General features: G+C 49.3%; 1 protein-coding gene across 2 annotated transcripts in view; it reads left to right on the top strand.

The window, feature by feature from the left end:
* Positions 1 to 12,998, top strand: part of KAZN (kazrin, periplakin interacting protein) — a 515,264-nt gene extending 502,266 nt beyond the window's left edge. For both annotated transcript variants that reach the window (XM_015115268.3, XM_028839490.2), the window contains exons 14-15: positions 6,934 to 7,048; positions 9,437 to 12,998. In XM_015115268.3, coding sequence (XP_014970754.3) covers positions 6,934 to 7,048; positions 9,437 to 9,601 — 280 coding nt within the window. In that variant the 3' untranslated portion in view covers positions 9,602 to 12,998. The remainder of the gene's footprint in view (positions 1 to 6,933; positions 7,049 to 9,436) is intronic.
* Positions 12,999 to 15,098: the final 2,100 nt, after the last annotated feature.

Below are 15,098 nucleotides of genomic sequence, written 5' to 3'. Positions count from 1 at the left end.
TCTAAAGGTTTGTTGATTTTGTTGACAGAGCCCAGATTTGACCATGGGACTCTCTAACGCAGGCCTGAGTGCTAAACTCCCAAACCACGTGGAGTCTTAGGGAGCAGCTGGACCACTCCCCATGTTATGCAGGTGGGGAAACTGAGGCTTAAGGAAAAATTGTGCATGTATGGCAGGGTCCAGGTGTCCTGGGCTGCTCTTCCCTACTGGCAGGCTGACACCCAAGCTGTTCTCAAAGTGAGGCCCACAGACCCCTGCAGCAGAATCACTGAAGCTATTGTAAAATGCAGATTCCCTGGTCCTGCCTCAGACTTGCAGGACCAGTATCTGCTGACAGAACACAGGGATCTACATTTTTAGCATTTTGGGGTGGTTCTTACAGAGACAATGTTTGATAAGAATTCTATTTTAGACCAGGCATGGTGGCTCATGCCTGCAATCTCAGCACTTTGGAAGGCCGAGGAAGGAGGATGACTTGAGCCCAGGAGTTCAAGATCAGCCTGGGCAACATAGCGAGACCTTGTCTCTACTAAAAATTTAAAATATTACCTGGAGGTTGTGGAATGCACCATATAATCCCAGCTACTCAGGAGGCTGAGGCTGGGGATTACTTGAGCCCAGGAGTGTGAGGCGGCAGTGAGCTATGATTACGCCACTGCACTCCAGCCTGGGTAACAGAGCGAGGGTCCATCTCTACAAAACAGAAAAACAAAACAAAACCCTCTTCCAGGAGCCATGAATCAAAAGACACAGGGAAAAGCCTTTTCTCCTCAGAATTATCCCCTTTCCCTGACCTCCCTTCTGGAGCCACATGATCTGTAACAAACTTTTTTCTGAGCCCTGGAGAGATGGCTCTAGCTAAATATTAGCAGGCATTCGTGTATCTGATTAAACCCCTGACCACCCACGAGGTGACAGGTGTGTTCAGAACTGTCTAAGACTAGTCAGGGAGCACCAGAGAAGGAACTGGTGGGGACAAATAGGGTGGGTTCTTATGTTGTGGTAGGACAGGGACTTCTTCAAGAATGAGACGAAAGCAATGAACCTCCCAATGATAAGATAAGAGGGAAATGACTCTGTCCAGGCTCCACATTCACCAAGAGCTTATGGCTCCCAATATGACATCATCTCTAGCCTCCTCCCACAACTTTGACAATGCACATGACCCAAAGGTGCTAAGGAGAAGTCTCTGCCATGGTCTCATCATAACTGCTTTGACACACACTGACTTCCTGCATCGCCCGATAAACCTTGGTCCAGCTCCAACAATGCGCCAGTCATAGGACTGTGCACTAAGGACCTGGAGAATAAAACCAGTGAGCAGGAAGGATGCAGTGAGGAGCAGAGGTTTCCCAAAGGCACCTGCCAGGGGATCGGAGGAGTCAAAACAAAAATTTTGATGAAAATGCATGATCAGTCCCCAAATGTGCCTTAAAGGCAATGTGTCCTGTCACTAAAACAAGAGTCAGGGACAGGACACACAGAGGAGCAGGACTGGAACCCAGGTCTCTACTCCTAGTCAGAAGCTCTTTCTGGAGCTGATCTCTCTCCCCTGGGATCTAGGCTGGAATAGTGCCCCTCTTGCCATAAAAGCCACCCTCCACAGTCATTGAACACCTGCTGTGCGCAGGCACTTGAGTGATCCATGTCCTGCTCTCACAAAGCTTACAGAGATGGGTGAAGACCTCATAGGTGGATGGTGTGGAGTTCCAGCCCAGGGCCTGCTTCCACTCCAGGTTTTCTCTCTTTCCCTTTTTCAATAGATCTCTGAGGGTCTCTGCTCATCAAAGAAAGGCTTTGGCTCCCTTCCAGGCAAGAAACTGGTTTCACAGACATCTAAGTGAAGACATAAATCCATCCAGAACGCCTTGTGGCACTCTAGCCCCAGGCAACCCAAGTTCAAACCCCAGCAGCACTAATCCTGGCTGTGTGACCTTGGGCAAGTTACTTAACCTCTCTGAACTGTACTCTCCTCATTTGCAAAATGAGTATAGTAATCAGTATCTGCCTCCCAAAGAGTTGATGGCAAGATGAGGTAAGACAATGTATAAAGCAATTGGCAAAGGAACCGGTACACCGTAAGACATCCAATAATATAAATATTAGTGATTTATTCCAAACCCACCCTTAGCCCCACCACTGCTGCCTCCCATTCCTCCTCTGCAGGGCAATGGCTGCAATGTGGGTTCGAGTCCCAGCATCACTGCTTTCTTGCTGTGTTGAACATGAGCTAGTGGTTTTAGGTCTTACCTCTCTGAGCCTCAGTTTCTTCCTCTATAATACGGGAATATGACTCATACCGACCTTGTAGCTTTGTTCCAAAGGTTCAGGGAGGCAAATTGTATGCAGCCTGCTTGATACATAGATGCCCAGCAGGAACTGAGAGCTTCTGCCCCTGCCTTCATCTGGAGACAGAAGAATCTCCATGCAGTCAACGATTTCCCTGGAGTAGCTGCCTGGGAGTCCCCTTCTGTCAGTTTGCTCCAGCGTTCTCATTAGCTTTTCAATGGAGAAGAACAATTCCATTACAAACTCAAATAGACTTGACCCTCAAACACAAAGAATAAGAGAACCTTGTCACCTGTCCCACCTCCTTGGCCGACAGGCTTCCCAAGACACGGGTGATGGAAAACATTTATTCTCCGGTCACTCAGCAGGCCACCCGAATGCGGGTGGAAGGACACGTTGAGCTTATATGAGATTCTGCCCCACCCCACCCTCAAACCATCCCTGACCCATCACTGGACCAGCTCAGTGCCCAGAGGCGTGGGCCTGTGTGCGATGGGGCCCAGCGGGGCCTTTGAGGCTGCGTTCTGGCTCCTCCACCATCATCGGTGTGATTTTAGGCGAAAACCTTTACCTTCTCTGAGCCACGGTTTTTTCAGCTTGCAGTAAGGATGATCACTCCTTCTTCCCGGGGCTTTGCAGAGGGTTTGCTCAGCCACCGTGGCAAGGAGCTGACAGTGTGCCCAGCACACAGTGCGGCCCTCGAGTACTCTTTCCTTCCCATTCATTTTCTCCAGCACAGCGTCTTGTGCCTCTCCAGCCTTGTAAATCCTTGGTTAATGGGTTGAGACTCAATGTTCAAGCTGGCCCAGCTGGCAGAGGCTGACTCTCACTCCCCAACCTTCCTTCCTGCACCACAATGCCGATTTAGTGCCCGGGGTGCCCTGCATTGCCTCAGGAGATTCCAGTGAGATGCGCCATTCTCCACAACATTCCCTCATCAAAAGTTCTCCTTCCAATGTACCATTTCCTCGAGGTCTAAGTGACTAGAAATACTTAACAGGTCAGTTCAAAGCTTCCAAAGACCTTGGCCCTGTGCTTGGCTTATCCCTGGAGCTTTTATGTTTTCATGGGATTTAATCCAAAGGCCTAGATGGGGGGATTTCAGCCACTGGGGAAAAAATGAGGAGGGAGGATATTTTGGCACAGTGGAGGCCAAGGTCATGCCGTACTTCTCTGTCTACAGAAAGACAACCACTTTCTATGGATAGGGTAGTTGTTTAGACCAGGGCTGGCCAGGCACAGTGGCTCACACTTGTAATCCCAGCAGTTTGGGAGGTCAAGGCCAGTAGATCACGTGAGCCCAGGAGCTGGACAACATGGCAAAACCCTGTCTCTACCAAAAATACAAAAATTAGCTGGGTGTGGTGGCATGCACCTGTAGTCCCAACTGCTTGGGAGGCTGAGGTGGGAGGATCATCTGAGCCCAGTAAGCCAAGATTGCACCACTGCACTCCAGCCTGGACAACAGAGCGAGACCCTTGCTCAGAGAAGAAAAAAGACGAGGGCTGCTTACTGGACTTTATTGTACAGATAAGGAAACTGAGGCCCAGTAAGGTGTTCTACTTGCACCAGAACATATGGAGGGAACGGCTGAGCAGGAACTCCGACCAGGTTTGTGTCCCCAAAGCCTTGGTTGGCCACAGTAAGATGTAATTGTAGCAATTACTCTTGCTATTGTTACACAGAGCTTAATATTTGTGTGTGTGTATATGTATGGGTATGTGTGTGTGTGTGTGTGTGTGTAGATATGTGTGTATTTGTATGTTTGTGTATTTATATGTGTGTATATGTGTTTGTGTGTATATGTGTGTATGTATGTTTGTGTATGTGTGTTTGTGTGTATATGTGTGTATTATCTGTGTGTATGTGTGTTTGTGCATATGTGTGTGTTTGTACTTTTGTGTGTCTGTGTGTATACGTGTGTTTGTGTATGTGTGTGTATATGTGTGTTGTAGGTGTATGTCTGTATGTATGTGTATGTGATGTTTGTGTATGTGTGTATTTGTGTGTGTGTGTATATATGTGTGTATGTGCATGTGTGTGTGCTTGTGTGTATGTGTGTGTGTATGTTTGTGTATGGGTGTGTGTATGTATTTGTGTGTTTGTGTGTATGTGTGTGTATGTTTGTGTATGTGTGTATATGTGTGTGTGTGTATGTGTGTATGTGTAGGTGGTGTTTGTGTATGTGTGTGCTTTTGTGTATGTGTGTATATATGTGTATGCGTGTGTGTATGCTTGTGTATGTGTGTATATGTATGTGTGTATGTATTTGTGTGTGTGTATTTGTGTGTCTGTGTATTTGTGTATGTGTGTGCATATGTGTGTTGTGTATGTGTGCATGTTTAGGTGGTATTTATGTATGTTTGTGTGTGTTTGTGTATGTGTGTATATATGTATATGTGTATGTGTGCTTGTGTGTGTATATGTGTTTGTGTATGTGTGTATATATGTATATGTGTATGTGTGCTTGTGTGTGTATATGTGTGTGTGCATGTGTATATATATGTGTATTTGTGTATGTATTTGTGTGTATTTGTGTGTGTGCATATTGTATGTATGTTTGTGTGTATGTGTGTGTATTTGTGTGTGCATGTGTCTATTTGTGTATGTGTGTGCACATATGTGTTTGTATTTGTGTACATATTTGTGTGTTTGTGTTTGTATGTGTTTATGTGTATATTTGTGTATGTGCATATGTGTTTGTGTGTATATGTGTGTTTGTGTGTATGTGTGTGTATATGTGTATATGTATGTGTGTGTATTTGTGTGTGTATTTGTGTGTATATGTTTTCGTGTGTGCATATGTGTTTGTGTGTGTGTGTATTTGTGTGTATCCCCTCATTTAGTCCTCACAGTGACCTGAGGAGGAAGTTCTGTTATTAACCCCACTCTGCTCAGCACACAGCCCAGGCTATGCTAAGGCATCAAGCCAGGCTGCTGACATGGAGCCCACACGTACGACCACTGTCCTACCCTAAATCCCAAGGTGGGAAGGCCGTGGTCTAGACCTTGATCCCAGAGGCCCAAGTTCATTTTCCACCCCTGCCACTGGGTGTCTTGTGTATCTTCAGACAAGACATACCCCCTCTTTGGTCTTCTGTCTCTTCTTCAGTGAAAATAAGAGATGGGACCCCTGAGGCTCTCCCAGGCTCATTTGACTGCTCGTGTTCCATGAGCTGGGGCTCCAGCACCCCTCTGTACCAGAGAGCAAACAGCCAGCTGCCTGAGTTTACATTTTGTGGCTTCTGCAATTACAGCTGCTTCCCCACCAGACCTGGGGAATCTCGTCTCCAGGTGGAGGAGAGGGGCGCCATTCATGAAGACCTCATTTCCTGACCCACCACTGAGCAAGGGCCTCCCTGTTATGTGGAAGCCTGTGGAACCCGTGGGTTTGAGAACGTAGCTCATTTGCCATTCAATCAGTGCTGTCTCCTACACACCACTCCCCTCCCTTGAACTTTCTCAGCAAAATTTGCCCCAGAAGACGAAGAACTTCTCTGAGGCAGCTTAAAGGATGCTAGAAGGTTCTTTTTTTTTTTTTTTTTTTTGAAACAGGGTCTTGTGCTGGAGTGCAGTGGCACGATCTCAGCTCACTGCAACCTCCACCTCCCAGGTTCAAGTGATTCTCCTGAGGTTCAACCTTAGCCTCCGAGTAACTGGGATTACAGGTGTGCACCACCATGCCCAGCTAATTTTTTTTTGTATTTTTAGTAGAGGTGGGTTTTTGCCATGTTGACCAGGCTGGTCTCAAACTCCCGGCCTCAAGTGATCCACACGCCTTGGCCTCCCACGGTGCTGGGATTACAGGCGTGAGCCACCATGCCCGGCCTAGAAGTTTCATTTCTTTTAATGAGTCTACCTCCGTGGTGACTTCTGGCTCCAGGCCAGGCCTCTCGTCCCAACTCTGTTTATCCACAGCATTGATATGCAGACTTTTTCTGTGAAAGGCCAGATAGTGAATATGTTAGGATCTGAGAGCCATATGATCTCTGTCAAAAGTCTACAACTCTGTCCTTATAGCAAGACAGCAGCCATAGACAACACGCAAGCAAATGGGCACAGCTGAGTTCCAATAAAACTTTATTTATACAATCAGTCTGCCAGCTGGATTTGACCTGCAGGCAGGCTGTAGTTGGCCAAATCCTATTCTAACAGAAGCTTCAATGCTTTTGCACAAAGAAGGGAGTCATGGGGGCAATTTCAGGCAGAAAGTCAGGTGGGCGACACAGATTGCAAATTCTGAGCAGGGGAGACTCCTCATGCTTCTCCAAGCACAGCTAATTAGCTATCATGCTGAGATACTCATCTCGAGTCTGCTGCAGTAAGGTTCGCAGTACACCGAAGAGTTAAGAGCAAGACTTTGGAGTATCGGAGGCCTGTTTCTGTCGCTTACAGCTGTGTCGTCTTGGGCAAATTGCTTGCTGTCTCTGGCCTCTTTTCCCTTGTCCATAATGCTGGGCTGGCAGTCCCAAGTCCCAGGCATGTTGTGAGAATCACACTTCTTAAGTGCTGAGCACAAGGATGGCATGTGAGAGGTAATCAGTCAGTCTCAGCAGCTCTGGTCATTGTCACCAATGGACGTGCGTATGTCTCTGGGGAAGTGACTGAGCCTCCCCTGCTGACTCAAAATGGGCCTCTCCCCAGCTCCACAGGCATCCGGGAGGCTGAGCGTTTTGGAACGCCCCCTGGCAGGGCCTCCAGCGTCACACGGGCAGGAAAGGAGGAGAACAGCAGCGGCCTCAAGTACAAAGCTGGCCGGGTAAGTCACTCGACGGGTTTGCTTGTGGGTCCTGCACGCTCGGGAAAGGTCTTTTTTTCTCCTCCCAGCTGCAGGTCTTTTTTCCTCCTCCCAGGAGCTCTGTGGCTCCTGTGTTGGCGTGTGAAGGTGGAGTGCCAGGCCGGGTCACGGGGGCATCCAGGACGTACCTTCAAGGAACCTTCACGATGCTTTGGGTGCAGTGCACAAAGCCCCCGCAGGGCTTCGAGTAGCGCCTGGATCTCAAAATGCAGGTCTCACCCGCCTGCATCAGAGTCACCTGGGACTATTACTGAACATGCGGATTCTGGGACCCACCTTGGCCTCCTGGAAAAGGAGATCTCTGGGGTGAGGTGGATCCTGCATTCAGCCAGGCTGCCCAGAGGGTTCCAGCGCAGCCCCAAACTCTGAGCCCCGATCACTGATTTCAATTTGGAACTTTAGTGACCTGACCAATAGCAAAGATGAACCTCTGGTGATTCCAACCAAACAGTATGAAAACACATGCAATTCAGGTCCGATTGCACAGACTCCAACTGACACAGATTCCTCAGTGGAAATGCACAGACACAGATGGCAGAACTGGGTAATCCAAAACGTCTTCCATTTGAAGAATGCATGATCCCCATTCATTCATAAACGTGAATACATTGCCACCTTACCCTTAAGAAGCTCCATTCTAGAACATGCATTCTAGTAATTGGGACTAATATTGCCCCCAAAGGAGTGAAAATTTGTTTTGGTGGAGGTTGGGGGTGGAGGCAGTGGCAAAAATTCTTATTCTTTCTATGTAAAAGCACAAATGTACATATGGTACACAAGCAGAGGCGTAGTATGTCTGTGGCATTAAAATTTCACAGCAGGGGTGCAATTAGGAAAAAACTGTCTAAAAAGTCTCCTTAGGGAGCAATAATAATAAAAAAAGAAGATCGGGAAACACTGGTCTGGAAAGAAACGCAGTCAAATAAAGAGTTACAAAGCACTAATGTGACTACTTTAACACAGAGATGTGTGCAATAAGAGAGAAGTATTTTTGAAGGCCTACTGTGTGTGATAATAATAGTTAAGAGAGGGGTATTTTGAAGGCCTACTGTGTGTGATAATAACAGTTAAGAGAGAGGTATTTTGAAGGCCTACTGTGTGTGATAATAACAGTTAAGAGAGAGGTATTTTGAAGGTCTACTGTGTGTGATAATAACAGTTAAGAGAGAGGTATTTTGAAGGCCTACTGTGTGTGATAATAACAGTTAAGAGAGAAGTATTTTGAAGGCCTACTGTGTGTGATAATAATAGTTAAGAGAGAGGTATTTTGAAGGCCTACTGTGTGTGATAATAACAGTTAAGAGAGAGGTATTTTGAAGGCCTACTGTGTGTGATAATAATAGTTAAGAGAGGTATTTTGAAGGCCTACTGTGTGTGATAACAGTTAAGAGAGAGGTATTTTGAAGGCCTACTGTGTGTGATAATAATAGTTAAGAGAGGTATTTTGAAGGCCTACTGTGTGTGATAATAATAGTTACTAGTCATCAAGTATTTACTCAGTGCAAGCACTTGCTATGTGCTTTGCAGATGGGACTTGACTTTTTTTTTTTTTTTTTTTGAGACAGGGTCTCACTCTGTCTTTCAGGCTGGAGTGCAGTGGCGCAATCTCAGCTCACTGCAACCTTTGCTTCCTAGGTTCAAGTGATTCTCATGCCTCAACCTCCTGAGTAGCAGGGACTACAGGAGCTCGCTACCACGGCCAGCTAATTTTTGTATTTTTAGGAGAGGCTGGGTTTCACCATGTTGGCCAGACTGGTGGGACTTTACTTTTTACAACAAACCTGGGAGTTAGAAACTACTATTCCCATTTTGTAGCTGAGAAAATGGGCTCAGAGAGGAGAAGTGACTTGTCCAAGGTCACACAGCTGGGAAGTGGCAGAGCAGGGATCTGAACCTGGGTCTATGAGTCTCCAAAACGCACAATCAGCCACACCAGGTGTCTAGAATATTCCTCCTTGACTGGGAGTGCAGTCAGACCTCACGGGCCTGCTCAGACATTCTCACAGGTAGTCTCCAGGACACACTTCCTCAACTCTCCACCCACCAAGGAGGAAAGAAGGAGGCTTTTGTGAATCAGGAATAATCAGACCGATGATATTTGTCCTCACCTTGGTAACCAGCTGAATCCTTCCGGGGGCGGGGGGACACAAAGCTCTCCCCTAATGGTCATTCACAGACTCCCCTCAGCCTCCCTGAGCAGGGAGTATTATTACTAATAGGGGGAGCACACACAGGTTAAGTGAGTTACTCAATCACACAGCAATTAGAATTGGAGACCTTTCCCAGAACTTCATTCTTAATTCCTGTTTCTCTTCTTCCTGTCCTTTGATCACATTCTTGTCTTCTCAGCTGCCCCTGGGGAAGATAGGAAGGGGCTTCAGCAGCAAAGATCCCGATTTCCATGATGACTATGGCTCTCTTCAAAACGAAGACTGCGGAGATGATGACGCCCAGAGCAGGCTGGAACAGTGCCGTCTGGAAGGCTACAACAGCCTGGAGGTCACCAATGTGTAAGGACCTGGTGGCTCCACCAGACCCTACGTGACAGACCCAGGAAGGAAGAGAAGCCAGATGGCCCCAGGTGCCGTTCCCACTGTACATAGCAGCCGCAGGCTGAGGATGTCCCCTGCTCCTGGGCAATATCCCAACAGACTGTATAGTTTCAGCTCCACAGCTCCCAGGAGAGAGAAGATACCAGCCCACCTGTCTTGGGTGGGCCACGGACTTTCCTGCTCAACTGGAGATTGGCCCAGAGGACCTGTCACAGTGTCCAGCCCTGCCTCCATCCAGGATACACAGGCTCCACCTCAGAGTGACCATCACTGGAGCAGCCAAGCAGTCCCTGGAGCCTTAAACTGAGCTGCCAAGGTGGGAAGAGGTCCACAGTTTCCCAAAACACCCTTCTGGGGGAACACGGAGACCCCAACCCCACACACCAGCACCCAGTGCATTGGCAGAGCCGGTGCAGGAAGTGCTGCCTCTTGCTAAGACATCGGACAGGGCGGGGGTTGGGGGACTCTCGGCTGCAGCATCCCTACCCTCCTTGACTGAGAACTTGGGTCCTGACTTGTCTCGCTGAATCTCTCTTGGGAGAATGCAAAATGGGGGCTGGTCTTTCCTTCCACCTGAAAAGCTCTGTGACACATGGGGGTGGACGTATGGAAGAGCTGTTCGCTGATCCACCCAGGAGTGGCTACACTGAGTGGGGGGCCGGTGAATGATCTGTGCAGGGGTGGGGCTTAGCAGCCACATTTCTAGGAGATGCAGATATCCTATCACCAGAATGAAAGCTATTGGGACAACAGGATCAGGGATGACCGATGGCCCCATATGGTGAATCTCTGGCCTGTGACTTGGCTTTGTTGAGCCCAATGACAATGGTATGGAGTGTGGCGATGAGTTTGGGGTCTAGGGCAGGGAAATGCTTGACATTGTTAACCCAACAAACCTTTGTTGTGATGTCCCTGTCACCTGAAACATAGGTGACATAGCTCACCAATGTCCTAACCGAGACACAAACTCCGCAGAGCAAAATCATTCGGTGTTGGTGGCGAGAACCCCAGCCCTTTTCTTGACCTGCCACTGTTATGCTGTGTGGCTTCTTCCCAGTGGCCTCACCTCTCTGTGCCTCAATGTCTTCATCTATGATACTTCTGGTTCCCTCCCAGGGACATCATGAGGATTAACACTTGCTAATATCTGTAACACACTTTGTAACCTCTCAGGAGACAATGGGAAGTTATGGGGTAGCTAACTTCCCATTTACAACACAGAAATGACATAGAGCTAGTTCTCTCCAACTGTTTTGGTTGGAGCAGTGTGCAAAAGGAGGAAAAGAAATGTTTAATGTTCAGACCTGCCAAGAGGCCCCCAACAGGGCTCAAGAAACATATAAATCCCATGAGCACAGCCTTGAAAACCAGTTTGACCCAAGCCTTCGGGATTGAGTTCATTGACCGGATGACAGCCACGTGATGATTAGGGAAGGACGGATGCATTGCTGTTCTACTTACACATCGGGTATCAAAGCGAGTCTCTTGTTGGAACCATGATGCTTGATCTCCTTTGAGGCCGTTTGCACTGGGGCTTGAGTTTCCAAGACGCACAACAGGTGTCGGCCTCTGAGAACCCTCAAAGCATGTGTTCTTCAACCTGGCAAATTGTTTCCTCTTATGGGGGAAGCTGAGCTCTGATGAACTTGAGAATTACACCTCTCTCATGCCGAAGACCATGGTGTTCCCCCTAACCACAGCCTTTCTTGTTATCTGAGACCAAATGTCTAGCTGGTAGACAGGTGGATGTTTGGCCTCCTAAGGACACACTTCTGATCCTGGGCCCCAGGTGGCGAATCTCTGGCATGTGGCTTGGCTTTGTTGAGACTCCAAATTCCATTATCTTCATGACATTCAGCCTCATTCATAGGATCCTGAAGCTGCAATCCACAGTTCAGAAAGGAGAGGTGAGACCTCCCTCCAACCTGGTGCCACAGGTCACTCCCAAGCCACATCTAGCCTGGATGAGCTGGGACCCCAGAATCTGCCTTTTGGGAGGCAGCAATGGCAGCACGCCCAGGCAGGCACTTATTCCTGCAGAGTGAGCCAGAATCGTAGCAGGGCACTTGAACGCAGAGCTGATGATGTGAAGCCAACGTTCACCCAAGTTGTCAGAAATGGCCACTTACATGGTTCGATCTTGCTGGGGACAAGTGGACAACTGGGGGTCACTGGCAGAGATGGAATTACATGAAACATTCACAGCAGGAGGCCAGCAGGCCTGGGGCAACACGGGCAATCGCCAATGTCTCTTTTGGTTTAAATTATGCCATCATATCCCTCTTTCATCCATGAGGCTCCCCATCCCTGACAGCCAGATGAGCATTTGGAGCTGGTTTCTCAACATGAGGATGGGTTGGTTGTTAAATTAACAACCTCCACAGTGTCAGATTGGGTGAGCTTTGTCTGCTGGAAAAACCCAAAATATCAACTCTGCTTCAAGGGTGGACAAGAACAGAAGGCGGAGACTTGGCAGAGAGACTCGAGTTGATTGTCACAGGCTACAGAGGGGCCAGCTCCAGGACAGTGGCCCGCTACATCCTGTCCGAGCAGCCCGAGTGTGGTCTTGGTCCCTGCAGGGCGATGTGGCATCCGGACCTGGGGACGAAGTGGATGTGCTTCTTGGAAAGCTGTTGCAGCCTGTATCTGTGGGTGCAGAGGGCACCTGCCCGGTAGACTCTCAGCTTTATCACCCCCAGGAGCCTCTGCGAGGCCCCTTTGTCCTTGGCTGAGCGGGACCTTTCTTTGAGAAATCTGTCTGTCTGTCTGTCTGTCAGCATCGCTGTTTTCAGACCTCAGGCTGCAGAGGAGGGGAGAAGCCACACAATAATCTGGACCCAGTAAAGTGGAGAGAAGGGCGTCTCTACACAGCCCGGCCAGGGAGGAGGGCCCCAGAACAGGGATCCAAAAGCTTGACGTCACTGAACAGGGCTGGGTCCTGGCAGAACAGGAAGGTTTGGCCAGAGGTGACCTCAGCATTCCCTCCAGGGGCACCCAGGCCTCTCAAACCTGGGGGGAAGAAGGCACATGCTCAGGCCCACCTTCCCCTTCCCATCAGAGCCCATGCGTCCTGGGCACCACCACTTCCACTCTGCATTCCGAGGCTCCAGAGGGCTCTTCCTGCTGTGAATGGAAAGGAGAAGAAACCCTGTGGGCAATGGCAGCCTCTGAGTCTGGCATTCTTGCCGATGGCTGGCCAGCGAGGAGAATCTCCCGAGCCCTGACACACGCAGGCCTTTTGTGGCTGCGGAGGAAATGGGATGGCTCTGAACAAAGACGCGGTTCCTAGGGCCGTGGCCCCAAATCACTTCCCCGAGAGTGAATTTTAACACTGTAACAATAAATACTACTGCACAGCACTTTATGGCGGAGGGGGCTTTTTTCTGTGTTTTCTCATTTAGTGTTGCCAGCAGCCTCTTTGTGAGATTATGAACCCATTTCATAGATGGAGAAGCTGAGATCGGAAAGGTGGAGGGGCTTGCCCAGCTTTGTAAAGCTAAGACATCCCGGGGCAGGGACCCGAACCCAGTTCATCTCCCTCCAAATTCCAGGCTCATCCTCACAATTACACACTCTCCCAACCCTCGCCCCGCCTGCAATGTTAGTGAACTCCCCTCCTCCCACCTCCCAGCATAGGATTTACCTTAGCAGGTAGCATCACTCAAAATGCAATTCAGGTGCACTCGGAGTGTCTAGAAAAGTCCCTGTGGGGGCATTGCCTTCTGCCCTGGGAACTTGCAGTAGGAGGGGACACCTGACAAGTCCCCTCCCCTTGTGTCATTTGTGTCACTCTGTCACTCCTCCTGGGGGCACTTACATCTTCAGATTGCTGGGCTGGATCTCTAGCGGTGGGACCCCAGGCAGCCTGGCAGGTGCTCCTCGGGCTGCCCCAAGCCCTCAGATCATCTGGTGGGGAGGTATTTGGGGAGTGCAGGTGCAGTGTGGGAATTCTGGAGTCCCACCTGAGATCAGCATTTCCAACAAGCTTCCAGGTGCTGCTGCTGGTCCAGCGATCTCACGTCGAGTTCCAAGGTCATGGCACACAGATGGGCCTTCCTAGCACAGGCCTAACCACACAAGGTAGGGGCTGGTCTGTGGGCTCCACTCAGGTATCCGAACAGCCCTGATGGAGCCCCACCTCCACAAACCAGGCTGTGTGCTTCTCATGGGGCAGGAACCCAGTCGGACGCCCTGCCCATTGCTCATGTCGGCAGGGGCTGAGCACTCTGGAAGTGTGTATTACATGGGGAGGACACGAGAAAGTTAGAAGACGCTAAAAGACAGACTGGGGACGGCCAGTTTCTCTAGGCTGACCACAGATACTGTATTAGCCAATCCTCCTGGGAACCAGGGCCGGTCCTTGGTGCTGGAGATCCAGTGAGAGAACTTACACAGGTCATGAAGGGAGATAAGAAACACACCAGTGGCCAGGGTGATTGATTTCAGATAGTGACAAGTGTGATCGGGATTTCAAGTAGAGGGTGGGGGATCCTTGAGGATGTTTGAGCTGAGACCTAAATTCTGAGGAACCAGCCTTGCAAAGACCTGGGGGAAGACCATCCCAGGCAGGCAGGCAGTCCCTGAGCTAGATGCTGGGGACAAACGGGTGAAAAAATCCTGCCCAACCACTATCCCCTTGGTGGGGAAGACAGACATGAATTAAATAATCCATCAAGTGTCTCCGCCAAGTGTCATTGTGGTCTAAGTCTCTCTCTTTTTTTTTTTTCTTTTGAGATGAAGTCTTGCTCTGTCACCCAGGCTGGAGTGCAGTGGCAGGATCATAGGTCACTGAAGCCTCAATATCCTGGGCTCAAGCAATCCTCCCACCTCAGCCTCCTGAGTAGCTGGGACTACAGGCATGTCACCACACCTGATTAATTTTTATTTATTTATTTTTTGGTAGAGGTTTCACTGTGTTGCCAGGCTGATCTTGAACTCCTGAGCTCAAGTGATCCCCCTCAACACCGGCCTCCCAGAGTGCTGGGATTACAGGTGTGAGCCACCACAGCCAGACAATCATAGTAAGTCTTGACAGCAGAGGTAAGCTGGTAGTCAGAGGGCTTTTCATATCTTTTCACATGGGGATTTAACATAGAAAAGAAGGTGAGGCCTGGGTGGATGGGAGTTCAGCAGGTGGAGAGGATTCTAGACAGCATGGGCAGTGTGTGCAAAGGTCCTGTGGTAGGAGGGGCAGAGCCCCACGGCTACAAAGAACTCCCTGAGGCTGGATTGCTGGGGGTGAGGGGCTCATCTCCTGAGGGTAAAGAAGGGGTGCCAGGCAACAGATCCTCTGCTGGGCCTCTGCCTCCTCCCAGGACCCTCGACCTGGCTCCCGTGCATCTGTGTCATCCTGGATGTAATGAGTACTTCCTAAGTGCTACACCTGGACATGAGGCCCCGCCTTCTGCAAACGGTTCACTCTTTCCTTTTGCTCTGGCTCATGGCTAAATCAGATTTAT

The sequence above is a fragment of the Macaca mulatta genome, chromosome 1, assembly GCF_049350105.2.
Source record: "Macaca mulatta isolate MMU2019108-1 chromosome 1, T2T-MMU8v2.0, whole genome shotgun sequence".
Classification (NCBI taxonomy): Eukaryota; Metazoa; Chordata; class Mammalia; order Primates; family Cercopithecidae; genus Macaca; species Macaca mulatta.
This window is presented reverse-complemented; position numbering and strand designations above follow the sequence as displayed.